Here is a 15,320-nt window from a genome sequence, read left to right as displayed (position 1 = left end):
GGGGGTGCTGTGGGGGTGGGGGTGCTGCGGGGTGGGGGTGCTGTGGGGTGGGGGTGCTGGGGGGTGGGGGTGCTATGGGGGTGGGGGTGCTGTGGGGGTGGGGGTGCTGTGGGGGTGGGGGTGCTGCGGGGTGGGGGTGCTGTGGGGTGGGGGTGCTATGGGGGTGGGGGTGCTATGGGGGTGGGGGTGCTGCGGGGTGGGGGTGCTATGGGGGTGGGGGTGCTGTGGGGTGGGGGTGCTGCGGGGTGGGGGTGCTGGGGGTGGGGGTGCTGTGGGGGTGGGGGTGCTGTGGGGGTGGGGGTGCTGCGGGGTGGGGGTGCTGCGGGGTGGGGGTGCTATGGGGGTGGGGCGCCGGCAGTGCAGCCCAGCCATCAAAGGCTCCTCCGGCCCTGGTGGGACGGGGCCAGCGCCAGGGAAGCCCTGAGGACAGGGGGGAGGGGGGAGGGGAGGGAGGGCCAGAAGCCACAACCCTCCTCCCAGAACTGAGTGCGGGCCCTGCGTCACCTTCCTTCAGCTTCACCTTCCTTCAGCGCCCAGCCTCGGGGCACCGTCCCCCCAGCCTCCCCTCGGGCAGCACATCTTCCCTGGGCCTCAGCCCCTCCTGCTCTGACGCGGGACCCCGGGCGGGGGCACCCTCCTGCCAGGCATCCCCACCCCCACGGACAAAGCACAGCGCTGGGCCTGGATTAGGTGCTGCAGGGAGGTCACAGCGGGTGTGGGTGTGGGTGGTCCCTCCCTCTGGCGGCGGGGACTGAACGGGGACTGACCCGAGACCCAGCGGGAGCAGCTGCTGCCCACAGACCAGAGCCCGCAGCCCCACCTCGCCCGCAGCTGGAGCCAGGCGAGCCGGGCCCAAGGGCAAGGCTCCTGCAGAGGGGTCACCTCCCTGACCAGCCCCGGCCACCTGGCCCCCAGCCTCTCAGGCGCCTGTGCAGGGCCTGGGGTCGAGGTGAGGATGGCTCCAGCCCACCTGCATCCGGGCCCTGGCAAAGGCTCAGGCCCAAAGCCCGAGGGCGCCCGTCGCTGGGAGACCCTTCCTGGCACCGGCAGCTCCAGCCAGCAGGCCCAGGCGGTTTGGTGGGAGGACCGGTCCTTCCTCTCAGGGTTTCTGGCCATCGAGGCTGAGGCCTCTGACCTCCAGGGCCACTGGCTGCCCCTAACCTGCCCCCTGCAGAGGAGCAAGGACAGAGCTGGTGGGCTGGAGGGCGGCTCAGGAGGGGCTGGGGGCTGGGCTGCACCCCTGCACCCCACGTGCAGGCACCGCGGTCTCCAGAGGACCCGCCAGCCGCCCTCACCCAGCACCGCTGCTCCCAGCCCCTCGGAGTCAGCGGGGCTTGTCCCGGGGCCAAGGGTGATCTGGCCCAGTGCCCCTTGGGTCAGGGTCAGACACTGGGAAGGAGGGTCCCCTCCTAGGCCCCTGGTCCAGCGGCTGCTCCCAGCTGGAGGCCAGAAACCAGGGACATCTGAGAAAGTGCCAGGACCCTCGAGCAGCAAGGGGGCCTGTCTCAGGGGCGGGCTGGGGACTGGGCAGTGCCCCGGCCCAGGGAATGCCAGCATGGTCACGTACAGGCGCACTTTATTGAGCTCAGCTGCAGACAGGTGTGTGAACAGGTGAAGGGTGGGTGCCCGGGCGGGGCCAGCGGGGGGTGGGGAGGACTCAGCACCTGCTGTGGCAGCGACTAGACGCCCCTGCCGTTCTGGTAGGCGCCACCCCTCACCAAGAGGAGTCCCGGGTACACAGCCACGAGAACGATGAATACAATGGTCATCAGGATGCCCAGGACCACGGCCCAGATGTTCAGGCACTTGGCGGTGGACCCATGGCTCTGGGCGCCAATCACGTCTCCCACCATCTTCCGGTCCCTAGACTGGGGGAGAAGAGATGGTGAGGGGTCTGGACGGGCCCTGGGGACAGCCAGGTGCTGTGACTCAGCCCCCGCCTGGCTGCTCCCCGCCCAGACCAGCCTCCACCTGCCCTCAGCCAGGTCAGATACCCCCTCCCTGTTCCCTGGAGCCTGAGCAGGCCAGGCCAGGGGGGCCTCCCTCACAGCCTCGCAGCCTCTCAGCCTCCCCAGGGCTCCTCTCCCCCAGCCCTGGGCCCCTTTGCTGGCTTCCCCGCCCCCCGCCCCCGGAACCACCCCCCAGGGCTCTGCATCTTGGAGGACTTTGCCTTTTTCTGGACCAGACTGGAGGCCTGAGGGGCAGGTGTGGAGGACGGAGCCCTGTAGTGGGGAGGAAAGGAGAGCTCCAGGGTGGAGACAGGTGGCGTCCGTCTGTCTGTCCGTCCACAGGCCCCTCCACGCAGCCCCCGGGGACTCTCACTGGATGAGCCGCCGCCTGACCCCCAGCACATCCGCCCAGAAAGCGCTCACGAGGGCCCCCCACCCCAAGGCCGCCGGGCAGCAGACCTGTGGGGGCTCGCACTCGCTCTCCGGGGAAGCCCCGCGCACACCCACCTTCACGGAGTAGGCGAACGCCACGAAGCCCAGGCAGCAGTAGTTGAAGAAGAGGGTGTTGAACAGGGACCAGATGATGTGGTCGGACACCACCGTGTCCGCCTGGACGTGGACCACGGTGGACATCACGGTCCCTGGGTTCTGGGGGTACCCCAGGTTGGTCACCTCGTGTTCCTCCTTGATCATCTCCGGCTTTGGGGAGCAGGTGGGGTCCCCGTGAAGAAGGTGGACGCGTCCTGAGCAGAGCCCAGAGCAGAGTGGGTGCGGCCGCTGCGACTGTGGTCAGGCCCCTCCCTGGGGGAGCTCTGATTTCTCAGAAGCGTCCGTTTCCGGGTGTGTGGTAAATCGGTGATTTGGCTGGTTGCTAGGAGGTCAGGTTACGCTCTGGCCCCGGGAGTCAGGCTGTGGTCCACAGGGAGGGCTGCCCACCCCGGCACTCAGGTCAGGACTTGTCTCCTGCCTCTCATGGGCGGGGGGGGGGGATGTTTCCCAGCCTGGAGCCCCCCTGCCCCCCCAGGCAGGGCCCCACCTGTCATCACACAGACCCCACACTCCAGCCGCCGAGGAGGCTCTGGCTGATTCCACTTCTTTTTTCTGGGTTAAGCCTTTCTCTGAGCTGTTAATGTAAAAAAAACAAAACAAGAAACATTGAAACCTGTAAAGAATTTTTGTGAGTTTATTTGATCCAAACTGTGGACATAGGCCGGGAAGCAGAACCTCAACGAATTGAGAGAATGCTCCGGAAATTGGCAATTGGCGGGTTACAGCTGTATTTATACATTGAAATCAAAGGAGGGACGTAGGTGGGTGACACGAAATCCATTGGGGATGGACTAGAGAGGCGGGAGAAAGCAAAGCGGGGAGCGGGGGGACCCCTGGGATTGGGTAAAAAGTAAAATGATGGGCACACACTTAGGTGGGTGCAGGGACAACTAACATGATAATGAAGGAATGTGTGGTCTCTGTCCTGGCGCCCAGCACATTAGGTTGGGCCCCAGGGGCTCCAGAAAAAGGGGAGTTACAAGTTACCCAGACATTTCAAGGGTGTGTTATCCTAGATGCAAAAAGACAGACAGGGTCAGTTAAGGTAAAGGTTGACCTTGTCAGGGAAGATGCCGGCCTAGGAGGTGACTGCCCACCATACCTGCTTTAGTTACAGTTTAATTTCAGACCATCCTTTGTGGTGACTTTATGTCTCTGAGTCTGCAGGACGGCCACGCAGGCCTCCCCTGAGCTGTCAGGTCAGCACGTGGCCCCATCGTCCACAATATAAATGCAAAAGCAAACTTTTGGTTAATGTTTCATGGAGCATAGTTTTCATTTTATGAAATTCAAACTTTTCTAGCCTTTTTCTCAAAGTTTGTATCTTATAAAAAGCATAAATGTTTTTGAAATTTTAAACCAGCTTTAGCAAGCAATGAGTTTAATTTGAGTAAGTTTAAAATCTGACCATTTGATTTAACTTTCTTTCGTCAATGGCACTTCCTTTCTTTTACTATTTCTTTATTGTTTTCAGAGAGGAAGGGAGAGGGAAAGAGAAAAACATCAAGGATGAGAGTGAATCATGGATTGGCTGCCCCCTGCACGTCCCCCACTGGGGATCAAGCCCACAACCTAGGCATGTGCCCTTGACCAGAATTGAACCTGGGACCCTTCAGTCCGCAGGCGGACGCTCTACCCACTGAGCCACACCAGCTAGGGCAATGGCACTCCCCATCGCTCCCTCTCTTAGTCTCTCTGACCAGACCGGAGACTGGTCCCCTCTGTTTTATTGATGACAGGTGTGCATTTTCCCTGCCCTTTTTAATGCTTCACCTACAGGTTATACCGTGTCGTTGAGGTTTCTCCAATCCCAATATATATGCCATGTAAATATTTCCTGGGCAATAAAAGGACCTTAGAGCTCGGCCAGCGTGACTCAGTGGTTGAGCTTCAACCTATGAACCTCAACCTCTGGGCTCAGGGGTCGACGCTCACCCACTGAGCCACACCGGCCGGGCTGGGAAATTTCTTTTTTTAAATCTATGTCTTTCGGTTTTTAAATCAAGATAATTGACACAGGGCACCGTGTCCTCTTCAGGTGTACAGCTAAGGACTTGTTCGGGCGGGAAGGAGACGGAGCGGGGGCAGCTGTAGTTATGAGACATACGAATCCTGCTCTGTTAGTCCTGATGGTTTTGTTCTGGTGAAAGGAGCTGTGTGCCCGGGAACCTGGGAGCTAACTCCTTATCCTAGAGCTGCCTGACATCCTGGGCAGACTCACACACTGGCTGGGGACCCAGAGGCACCTGCCCTGTGCCGCCCCCCAGCCACATCGCCTGTAATCTGTAACCATAGTGAAGCAGGAGTTTTAGGGGTGAGATAGGACAGGTTTGGGAAATTTTAGAAATTTTGGAAATTAGGGGGACCGTGGAGGAAGCACAGGGCTGGGAGCCGCAGAAGGTCCATATTTACAAAATGAAGGGAAGGAAGCCCTCATCCTGAAGGAGAAGGAGAAAGCCCAAAGGGAATAGGGAAACAATAAGGAAGGAGGGGGGACCTCACACGTACCCCGTGAGGTTGGACCTTCAGCCCCGGAGTGACTACAGTGACCAGGCTAAGGGAATGGTGACCACCCGGAGGGGATATCAAGGCACCAGGCTCTGCAGCCTTTATAAGCCACAGGGAAAGGGACTCAGGGGGACCTTTCCCCGCCTCAGGTGGGCGTCCGTTCTGTGGGACTCTTCCCTCTCCCCACGTGGGAGTCTGTCCTGCTTCTTCAATAAATCTCCACCTTTGCTATACCACCCTCTGTGCGTGGATTCATTCTTCGATTCCGGCGGACAAAGAATCCGGGTTCCAGTCCAAAAGTTCCGTATCCATAATACCCATTCCTATTCCTTTTGCCTCCTTCCCCATGAAATCTTGGTCCTTCTATTCCGTAATAGCAGCTGGCGGCCCTGGCCGGTGTGGCTCAGTGGTAGAGCGTCAGCCCACACACCAAAGTGTCATCGATTCAGTTCCCAGTCAAGGGCACGTAACCTCACACCTGGCTGGCAGGTTCCGAGGCAACCAGTCGATGTTTCTCTCTCTCTCTCTCTCTCTCTCTCTCTCTCTCTCTCCCTCACTCCCTCTCCCTCCCTCCTTTCCACTCTCTCTAAAAACCAATGAGGGGGAAATATTCTCAGATAAGAATTAACAAAAAGAAAAAAAAACACACAACAAAAACGATGACAATTTTTAAGGGCAAAGGACCTGAATCACATTCTCCAAGAGGATTGCTGGCTCGATCCCCAGGGGGGGGGCTGCGGGAGGCAGCTGTCGATGCTTCTCTCTCATCAATGTTTCTGTCTCTCTCCCTCTCCCTTCCTTTCTCTGAAATCAATTTTTTTAAAAAAAACATACTTTTTTTTTTTAAAGGAAGACATACAAATGGCCAACAAGCATCTGAAAAGATATTCACCGTTATGATTACTAAGAAATGCAGATCAAACCACAAGGAGCTACTGAAGCATAGTAACCTCCATCTTGGGTAAAAACTGCTGTTTAAACTTTAACCCTGCTATTCTGGCTTCTGTAAACATTTGCTTGCTTAAATAATAGGGAAAATTAAGACTACTCCCATTCCAGAGAGGCCATAAACTATGTCCCAGACAGAGTTGAGTGCTGGCACCAGGCCAGGCCTTGGGATATGGTCTCATGGCCCTGTCTCAGCACAGGGGACTTTTTCTCAGAAGGTCCAGAAGTCTCATTCCAAATTTGGAAAACAAGGAGCTGAAAAACATACACTGAGTGGCCAGATTATTATGATCTCTGAACGCATAATAATCTGGTTACTCAGTGTGTGTGTGTGTGTGTGTGTGTGTGTGTGTGTGTGTGTATGTGTACGGTATATATATATATATAGTAGAGGCCCGGTGCATGAATTCATGCATGGTTGGGGCCTGGCCAGCCTGGCCAGGGGGAGGGGACATGGGCAGTTGGCCGGCCTGCCTGCTGGTCGAACTCCTGGTCGAGGGGACAATTTGCATATTAGCCTTTTATTATATAGGAGATACACTGAGTGGCCAGATGATTATGCGTTCAGAGATCATCATCATCTGGCCACTCGGTGTATAAATAAGGGAGACTTCCACCATATTGGGCCCCAGAATTTGAGAAGCAAGATTTCCTCTGGGCCCGCTAGCGCTAGTGAAGTGAACAGGACTCCAATCACATTTGGCTTATTGATGAAGGTGTCCTCTGATTTACATATGACACTGCCACGTCACTCCCATTCGGATGGACGTCACCAAAGTGCCAGGGAATAGCAGTGTGGTGCGGAGAGAGAGAAGCCAACCCCTCCCGCAGGGCTGGCGGGACGTGAAATGGGGCAGCCGCCCGCCTCCAAACAGAGTTACCACGCCACCCAGCAACTCTCCCCCCAGGTGTCTGGGGGACGTGAAGGCATGTCTGGACCAGCTCGGGCACTGTGGTCATGGCAGCAGACTGGCCCCAAGGTGGCAGCGGCCCAGGTGCCTGGCAGTGGGTGAGAGACCAAACACCTCACCCTCCAGGCACACACACGGCGGGTGTTACTCCGCCCTAAAAGGAACAAAGTCCTGACGCGCTACCCCGTGGACGGCCCGCAAAAGCGTTTTACAAAGAAAAAGAAGAACCCTGACCGGTTCGGCTCAGTGGATAGAGCGTCAGCCTGCGAACTGAAGGGTCCCAGGTTCGATTCCGGTCAAGGGCGTGTACCTTGGTTGCGGGCACATCCCCAGTGGGGGGGGGTGCAGGAGGCAGCTGATTGATGTTTCTCTCTTATTGGTATTTCTAACTCTCTATCCCTCTCCCTTCCTCTCTGTAAAAATCAATAAAATATATTAAAAAAAAAGAAAGAAAGAAAAAGAAGACAGACTCCAGGTGACCCAGGATACGACCCCTTTCACAGGCTCCACCCGGAATAGGCAATTCCACGGAGACAGAGCTGGGTGGTGACCCGGGGACGGGGGACAGGGAAGTGGGGGTGATTACCTAATGGGCTCTGGGTGCTTTCCTGGGGGGGAAGGAAAGTTGACTCTAGAGACAGCCGGTGGTTGCACAACATGGAGAGGGCAGTAAATGCCACGGAAACATACGTTTCCGAGCGGTTCATTGTACGTCCTGTGAACTCCGCCTGGAGCCGGCACACGCGCAGGGATGGGCTCGGGCTCAGGAACGTCGGGGCAGGAGGCTCAGGCTCCTCAGCGGCCCACCTTTGTGTTGTTGGTGCGCCCCGACATGTTCCCTGACACCCCCAGGCCCCGCCCCCCGCAAAGAGCGGGGCTTACGGTTTCAGTCATTTAAGTAACCTGTGTCCAAACATCAGCTCACCACAGATTTCAACACCGTCACCTGCGGGCGCAGCAGCAGTGCCCCGGGGGGGGGGGGGGGGGCGCGGACCCGGCTCCAACCGCCGCGTTTTCTGGTTTTCAAAGCCCAGCTTCCCCCCAGGGGCCGTGGGAAACGCAGACAAACCGGAAGCTGTGGGCCAGCCGCTGGGGGAGCGCGGTCAGCTGGAGCTGTGTCTGAGGAGGCCTACGCACGCATTTACTAGAAAAAGACGAAATCTCCTCCCGGATCCGTTCAAAGAAGCAGAGACCACCACGTCGAACAAACTAGATAAAGCGGGGAGAACAGCTCCCCAATGGATGTGTCAACACAAAGGCAGAGTCATCAACACAGGGTGATGGGGAAAGGACCAAAAACTGTGAGCACATCCCTCGGGGGCTCGGCAGAGAGAGAGAGAGAGAGAGAGAGAGAGAGAGAGAGAGAGCGCCCCAGCCGTGAGGTCCAGCAGGAGGCACAAGGAAAAGTGTGGGGAACAGGCTGTAAGCTGACACGGTCCTTGCACCTGTAGGGGCTAGCAAGGCTGGCACCTACCCGCACAGACTTCCCAGGCCTGTTTGGATGGCAACTCATCAGTATAACGAGAGCAGCCCCTGCCTACAGAGCTCTCTCAGGGTTTGTTTATGTGACTGCTATCAGTAGGATAAGAGCTACTTTCATGGCTTACCAAGAAATATGTATCCAACTAGTGAGATTTATTGTAACAAGAGACCTGTCCTTCAACTTATCCCTCCAGTAGTGATTTTAGAGAAACAAAGAATGTTTTCCTTGTGAGTGATTCCCTGCTTAGTGTCTTATGCATAAAAAGCACTGTATTACTAATAAAAATTGCCAGAACTTCTCGAGAGCTGTGGACCTCCCGAATCCCGCTGTCCTGTCTTTCTTTCTCTTCTCAAATCCCAGCTCCCTACCTCAGCCCGGTTCAATCGTCAGGCTGGACCTGACAGAAAAGGAGGCGAAGGGAAGCTAACTCAGCCCGGGCCAGGGCTGCGCACGGCGGGCTGACCCGTGAATGCCGGTGCCCCCGGAGAGGACGGGCGAGAGTGGAGGGACAGAAATCATGTTTGAAGAAAGAAGGCTGACAGGTCACAAACGTGGTGGAGGATGGTAACCTGCTGTCATTCCGCGCACGGAAAGGAACGGTTATCCCAGCAGGTCCCGGCCTCTGCCTCACCGCACACCACTGTGATCCCGCGCCCCTTCATCAGCGGGGCAGGGGCACCCCCTGAACTGCCCCCCCCCGCCCCCGCGGCGGCTGGGAAACAGCGAGGTGGGCGGGCTGCCCCCCCCCCGCACTGGCCTGTGCAGCCGTCAGGACTTGTAGCAGGTGCGTCCCAACCCCCTGCCCCCTCTCCACACCAGGCGCCAGGCTGGGGCCCCCTCCAGGCCCGGACAGCCCGGTGCACGTCGGCTCCGCCGGTCGGGCTGCCGCTGGGTCAGTGGGTCCAGGGGAGCACAGGGCCACTCCCGCTCTGTCAAAGGACCGTTTCCCACGGAAACGGCTGCAGCTGGCACCGACGGGGCCCGGGGGAGGCGCTCACAGGACCAGTACTTGGAAGCTGAGGCCCAGCACGGAGGCCAGACCTCTGGCCACGGGGGAGCCGTGGGCCCCGGGAGGCTGGGCTGCAGCCTTGACCCGCTGGGCTGCCCGGGGGGAGGCCAGGGGTCCTGAGGGCCGGGCCAGGCCTGCACCATGGGCACCCACACCCGCCTCCACGCAGGTGACCCTTCAGACTAGTCAGAGCCGTGTCCTGCTCCTCCGTGCGCGAAGACCGGAGTCAACCTCCCACCTCGCGCCCTGCCTGTAACCCAACACCTCTGCAAAGTGATGGGGGGCAGGGGGGAGGGAGGAGGGCGGGGCTCGCGCAATCTGCGGCCCTGCACCTGGAGGCTGCTGCCCAATGCCCCGCATCCTCCCTCTCCCAGCCCAGCCAGCCTCCTCCGGCATCCAGCGCCCATGTCCCTGTTCACGGACCCCACCCCCGCCAGAGAGGGCCTGCAGGGTCCCCTGGGACAGGCAACCGGGGCTGCTGGGTCCAGGCCCAACCGGGAGGCACCCACCCCACCCGCAGCGTGTGCTTCAGCGGAGAGGCCTGTGCCAGGGAGGGTGGGCTGTGGGGCGGGCTCACGCTGGGCTGCAGTGTGGGGTCCACGGGACAACAGGGAGGGCCCTGCGGGCTGGGGGGGGACCTCACAGGCGTGGGCCTGGGCCGGGGGAGGAGGGGAGGCTGCGGGCTGGGAAAGGCCTCCTTGAGGAGAGAAGGCCTGGGATGAGGGACAGACAGGAAACGCACACGAAGACGGTAGGATTTCCTCCCAATTTGTTCTTCTGTCACCTGACCCCATGGGTGTCTTCCACGCCCCCTAGGAACCAGCCAAATCACCAATGTTGAAAACCCCAGGAAATGGATGTTTCTGAGAAATCAGAACTCCCCCAGGAGGGAGGGGCCTGACCACAGTTCCAGCAGCTGCAGCCACTCTGCTCCGGGCTCTGCTCAGGACACGTCCACCTTCTTCACCGGGGACCCCACCTGCTCCCCAAAGATGGAGATGACCGAGAAGGAACACGAGATGGCCTTCATGGGGGGTCCCCAGAACCCAGAGACCGTGATGTCCACCGTGGTCAACATCCAGACGGACACGGTGGTGCCCGACCACATCGTCTGGTCCCTGTTCAACACCCTCTTCTTCAACACCTGCTGCCTGGGCTTCGTGGCGTTCGCCTACTCCGTGAAGGTGGGTGTGCGCGCGGGGCTTCCCCGGAAAGCGAGTGCGAGCCCCCACAGGTCTGCTGCCCGGCGGCCTTGGGGTCGGGGGACCACGGTGTGTGAGCACCTGTGTGTGTGCAGGTCACGGTGAGGCTGCCGGTGAGGGTTAGGGTTAGGGTTAGGGTTAGTGTTAGCTGTGAGGGAGGCCCCCCTGGCCTGGCCTGCTCAGGCTCCAGGGAACAGGGAGGGGGTATCTGACCTGGCTGAGGGCAGGTGGAGGCTGGTCTGGGCGGGGAGCAGCCAGGGTCGGGGCTGAGTCGCAGCACCTGGCTGTCCCCAGGGCCCGTCCAGACTCCTCACCATCTCTTCTCCCCCAGTCTAGGGACCGGAAGATGGTGGGAGACGTGATTGGCGCCCAGAGGTTTGCGTCCACCGCCAAGTGCCTGAACATCTGTGCGCTGACCTTTGCCCTTCTTGTGTTGGTCAGTTTCCTCATTCATTTCATCGTTGTATCTACTTCGAACATTTCCAGGCAATACTGATGTCTTAGTGACAGAGGCCACTGGTACTTGCCTGTAGCCAAGACTGTCATGTGTTCCCGGCTGCGTAGACGCACACGTGTCTACAATGGAGTTCAATAAAGCACATGTATGTGACAAGGCTGTGTTTTCACCTGGGGAGGGTCCTGTGAGAGCCCCTGAGACTGAGCCCACCCCACCTGCCCCCTGCCTGCTGCCCTGGGGGGGGGGGGGGGGGCTCAGTGGCACCTGGCCCCAAGCTGGGGGCAACACATGGAAAAGGCTTTGGGGGGGGGGGGGGTCCCTCCTTCCCAGAGGGCTGAGCCCTGACCCAGGACAAGTTCATCTGGGAGCAGTGGCCCTGGACGGGAACACCCCTGGACCGGAACACCCCTGGCCCCCAAGGTCCCCATGGTCTCAGGCCGCCGGGGCAGAGAGCCCAGGGATCCCTGCTCTTCAGGTGGAAGAGGAAGCCGGACCCTGACCCGGAAGTGAGCCCCGCACCTGGTTCAGGTGTCCCAGGTGCCAGCGCTCAGGGCGCCTCAGGGCGGACCCTCTGCCACCAGCGGGGCGGGGCGGGGGAGTGGGCCGGCCAAGCCTGCCCCTTGCTCCTGGGCACCGGACACCAGCCGTGGTCCTCCCACCCCTCACCCGCGCCCCCTTCTCTGCCCCAACAGCAGCGCCCTAAAGCCAGGAGGCGGCCTGCGGGGTGGTGTCCCCAGGATGCGCCACAGGATCTCCCCAGGACGCCCCTGTCCCCAGGGGTCCCACTCGGAGCAGGAGGGGCGTCAGGCCCCCGGGAGGACGGCCCTGCAGCGGGGAGGCTGCCGGGCCCGCCGCGCTGGGTCAGGGAAACGCGCGCTGCTCCGCGGGCGGAGGCTCCGGGGGCCGAGACCTGAGGCCGGGAAGGGGGGCGCAGCGGTCCCTCCGCCGGCGAGGCCCCGCCCCCCCACCAGCTAGGCCCCGCCCCCCACCAGCTAGGCCCCGCCCCTCCCGCTAGGCCCCGCCCTCCCATCCCGCCAATGGGGTCGAGCAAATCCCCAGCCCCGCCCAGGTCCCCTCCGCGCCCACCAGCCGAGCCACGCCCACCGCGGGGCGGGGGACGCCCACATCCGGGCCAGAGCGGCTGTTCCGCCGTCAGACCGCCCCCAGCTCACGGCCGCGTCCCCCGAGCCCGGCCGGCTGCACCGGGACCTGCCGCTGCCCGGCCCGTGCGCCGGCGGGAAGCCTCGGGCGTCCGTGGAAGGTCTCCAAGGGCCGAGGCCACGGGCTCTGCCGGCCGCACCAGAGCGTCTCCCGCCGGCGGCGCGTCCGTCCCAAGTCCCAGCCCCTCCGGCGGCTCCATCCAGCGCGGAGCGCCCTTCCTGCCCGCGGTCCCGCGGGGGCTCTCCGACCCGCCCTGGGCGCTGAGGCCGGGGTCGGCGTCCCCGGGCGGCGCCCCCTCTCCTGTCCCTGGAGAAGCGAAGCCTTCCTCGACCCGGAGGGGGTCCGCCAGCCTCCCCCCTGCAGGACCCTCTTCCCTGGGCCTCAGCCCCTCCTGCTCTGACGCGGGACCCCGGGCGGGGGCACCCTCCTGCCAGGCATCCCCACCCCCACGGACAAAGCACAGCGCTGGGCCTGGATTAGGTGCTGCAGGGAGGTCACAGCGGGTGTGGGTGTGGGTGGTCCCTCCCTCTGGCGGCGGGGACTGAACGGGGACTGACCCGAGACCCAGCGGGAGCAGCTGCTGCCCACAGACCAGAGCCCGCAGCCCCACCTCGCCCGCAGCTGGAGCCCAGGCGAGCCGGGCCCAAGGGCAAGGCTCCTGCAGAGGGGTCACCTCCCTGACCAGCCCCGGCCACCTGGCCCCCAGCCTCTCAGGCGCCTGTGCAGGGCCTGGGGTCGAGGTGAGGATGGCTCCAGCCCACCTGCATCCGGGCCCTGGCAAAGGCTCAGGCCCAAAGCCCGAGGGCGCCCGTCGCTGGGAGACCCTTCCTGGCACCGGCAGCTCCAGCCAGCAGGCCCAGGCGGTTTGGTGGGAGGACCGGTCCTTCCTCTCAGGGTTTCTGGCCATCGAGGCTGAGGCCTCTGACCTCCAGGGCCACTGGCTGCCCCTAACGCTGCCCCCTGCAGAGGAGCAAGGACAGAGCTGGTGGGCTGGAGGGCGGCTCAGGAGGGGCTGGGGGCTGGGCTGCACCCCTGCACCCCACGTGCAGGCACCGCGGTCTCCAGAGGACCCGCCAGCCGCCCTCACCCAGCACCGCTGCTCCCAGCCCCTCGGAGTCAGCGGGGCTTGTCCCGGGGCCAAGGGTGATCTGGCCCAGTGCCCCTTGGGTCAGGGTCAGACACTGGGAAGGAGGGTCCCCTCCTAGGCCCCTGGTCCAGCGGCTGCTCCCAGCTGGAGGCCAGAAACCAGGGACATCTGAGAAAGTGCCAGGACCCTCGAGCAGCAAGGGGGCCTGTCTCAGGGGCGGGCTGGGGACTGGGCAGTGCCCCGGCCCAGGGAATGCCAGCATGGTCACGTACAGGTGCACTTTATTGAGCTCAGCTGCAGACAGGTGTGTGAACAGGGGCAGGGTGAAGGGTGGGTGCCCAGGCGGGGCCTGCGGGGGGTGGGGAGGACTCAGCACCTGCTGTGGCAGCGACTAGACGCCCCTGCCACTCTGCATGCCCTGCTCCAGTGCCCGAAAGTATACGGGGAGCACAAAGGCCATGAGAACAATGAGTCCGATGGTCATCAGGAGGCCCAGGACCAGGGTCACGATGTTCAGGCACTTGGCGGTAGATGCATGGCTCTGGGCGCCAATCACGTCTCCCACCATCTTCCGGTCCCTAGACTGGGGGAGAAGAGATGGTGAGGGGTCTGGACGGGCCCTGGGGACAGCCAGGTGTTGTGACTCAGCCCCCGCCTGGCTGCTCCCCGCCCAGACCAGCCTCCACCTGCCCTCAGCCAGGTCAGATACCCCCTCCCTGTTCCCTGGAGCCTGAGCAGGCCAGGCCAGGGGGGCCTCCCTCACAGCCTCGCAGCCTCTCAGCCTCCCCAGTGCTCCTCTCCCCCTGCCCTGGGCCCTTTGCTGGCTTCCCCGCCCCCCGCCCCCCAAACCACCCCCCCAGGGCTCTGCATCTTGGAGGACTTTGCCTTTTTCTGGACCAGACTGGAGGCCTGAGGGGGCAGGTGTGGAGGACGGAGCCCTGTAGTGGGGAGGAAAGGAGAGCTCCAGGGTGGAGACAGGTGGCGCCCGTCTGTCTGTCCGTCCACAGGCCCCTCCACGCAGCCCCCGGGGACTCTCACTGGATGAGCCTCCGCCTGACCCCCAGCACATCCGCATGGAAAGCGCTCACGAGGGCCCCCCACCCCAAGGCCGCCGGGCAGCAGACCTGTGGGGGCTCGCACTCGCTCTCCGGGGAAGCCCCGCGCACACACCCACCTTCACGGAGTAGGCGAACGCCACGAAGCCCAGGCAGCAGTAGTTGAAGAAGAGGGTGTTGAACAGGGACCAGACGATGTGGTCGGGCACCACCGTGTCCGCCTGGACGTGGACCACGGTGGACATCACGGGCCCTGGGTTCTGGGGGTACCCCAGGTTGGTCACCTCGTGTTGCTCCTTGATCATCTCCGGTTTGGGGAGCAGGTGGGGTCCCCGTGAAGAAGGTGGACGCGTCCTGAGGCAGAGCCCGGAGCAGAGTGGGTGCGGCTGCTGGGACCGCTCAGGCCCTCCCCGTTCCCGGTGTTTATAGGGGGCAATGGGCTGGTGAGGAGGGGTGTCCGAGGAATGAGTGAGTGTCTCATAAAAGTTTATGGTCCTGTTCTCCGGGCTGAGTCACAGCACTGCTGTGCTCAAGGCCCTTCTAGGGGCCTTCCGGGATGAACCCACCGAGGCCTTGGCGTGTGGCCTTGGTGGGGAACACGCCTGGGACAATAATTAATCTGATTGTGGGTGCATCGACTCTGTCTCACTTTGCATTTATTTAAGTTTTTACAGGACAAAGGCTGTCCCCAGAGCACCTCTGAGCAGCTGTGTCGCCCCACCTGGGAGCCACAGAATCTGAACCCTGGGCTGCCCCTAGTGTCTGCTTTTTAAAATAATATTTATTTTATTGGTTTTTTACAGAGAGGAAGGGAGAGGGATAGAGAGTTAGAACCATCGATGAGAGAGAAACATCAATCAGCTGCCTCCTGCACACCCCCTACTGGGGATGTGCCCGTAACTAAGGCACATGCTCTTGACTGGAATCGAACCCGGGACCCCTGAGTCCGCAGGCCGACGCTCCATCGACTGAGCCAAACTGGTTAGGGCATCCTAGTGTCT

At 61.6% G+C, this 15,320-nt stretch overlaps 3 protein-coding genes across 3 annotated transcripts; 1 reads left to right on the top strand and 2 right to left on the bottom strand.

Annotated features, from left to right (window-relative positions):
- Positions 1–414: 414 nt before the first annotated feature.
- Positions 415–3,084, bottom strand: LOC307108785 (interferon-induced transmembrane protein 3-like). The gene is made up of 2 exons (XM_079786981.1): positions 2,457–3,084; positions 415–1,868 (listed from the first exon to the last, which is right to left on the bottom strand). Exons 1-2 carry the CDS (start codon positions 2,640–2,642, stop codon positions 1,680–1,682), a joined length of 375 nt encoding a protein of 124 aa, XP_079643107.1. The 5' UTR covers positions 2,643–3,084; the 3' UTR covers positions 415–1,679.
- Positions 3,085–10,368: 7,284 nt separating this feature from the next.
- LOC307110322 (interferon-induced transmembrane protein 2-like) lies at positions 10,369–11,079 on the top strand. Its single transcript, XM_079789402.1, has 2 exons — positions 10,369–10,541; positions 10,891–11,079. Exons 1-2 carry the CDS (start codon positions 10,377–10,379, stop codon positions 11,053–11,055), a joined length of 330 nt encoding a protein of 109 aa, XP_079645528.1. The 5' UTR covers positions 10,369–10,376; the 3' UTR covers positions 11,056–11,079.
- Positions 11,080–12,086: 1,007 nt separating this feature from the next.
- On the bottom strand, positions 12,087–15,106 carry LOC307110290 (interferon-induced transmembrane protein 3-like). The gene is made up of 2 exons (XM_079789352.1): positions 14,439–15,106; positions 12,087–13,847 (listed from the first exon to the last, which is right to left on the bottom strand). Exons 1-2 carry the CDS (start codon positions 14,622–14,624, stop codon positions 13,656–13,658), a joined length of 378 nt encoding a protein of 125 aa, XP_079645478.1. The 5' UTR covers positions 14,625–15,106; the 3' UTR covers positions 12,087–13,655.
- Between the last annotated feature and the right edge of the window lie 214 nt (positions 15,107–15,320).

Source organism: Cnephaeus nilssonii (genome assembly GCF_951640355.1).
Source record: "Cnephaeus nilssonii genome assembly, chromosome: 13".
Classification (NCBI taxonomy): Eukaryota; Metazoa; Chordata; class Mammalia; order Chiroptera; family Vespertilionidae; genus Cnephaeus; species Cnephaeus nilssonii.
This window is presented reverse-complemented; position numbering and strand designations above follow the sequence as displayed.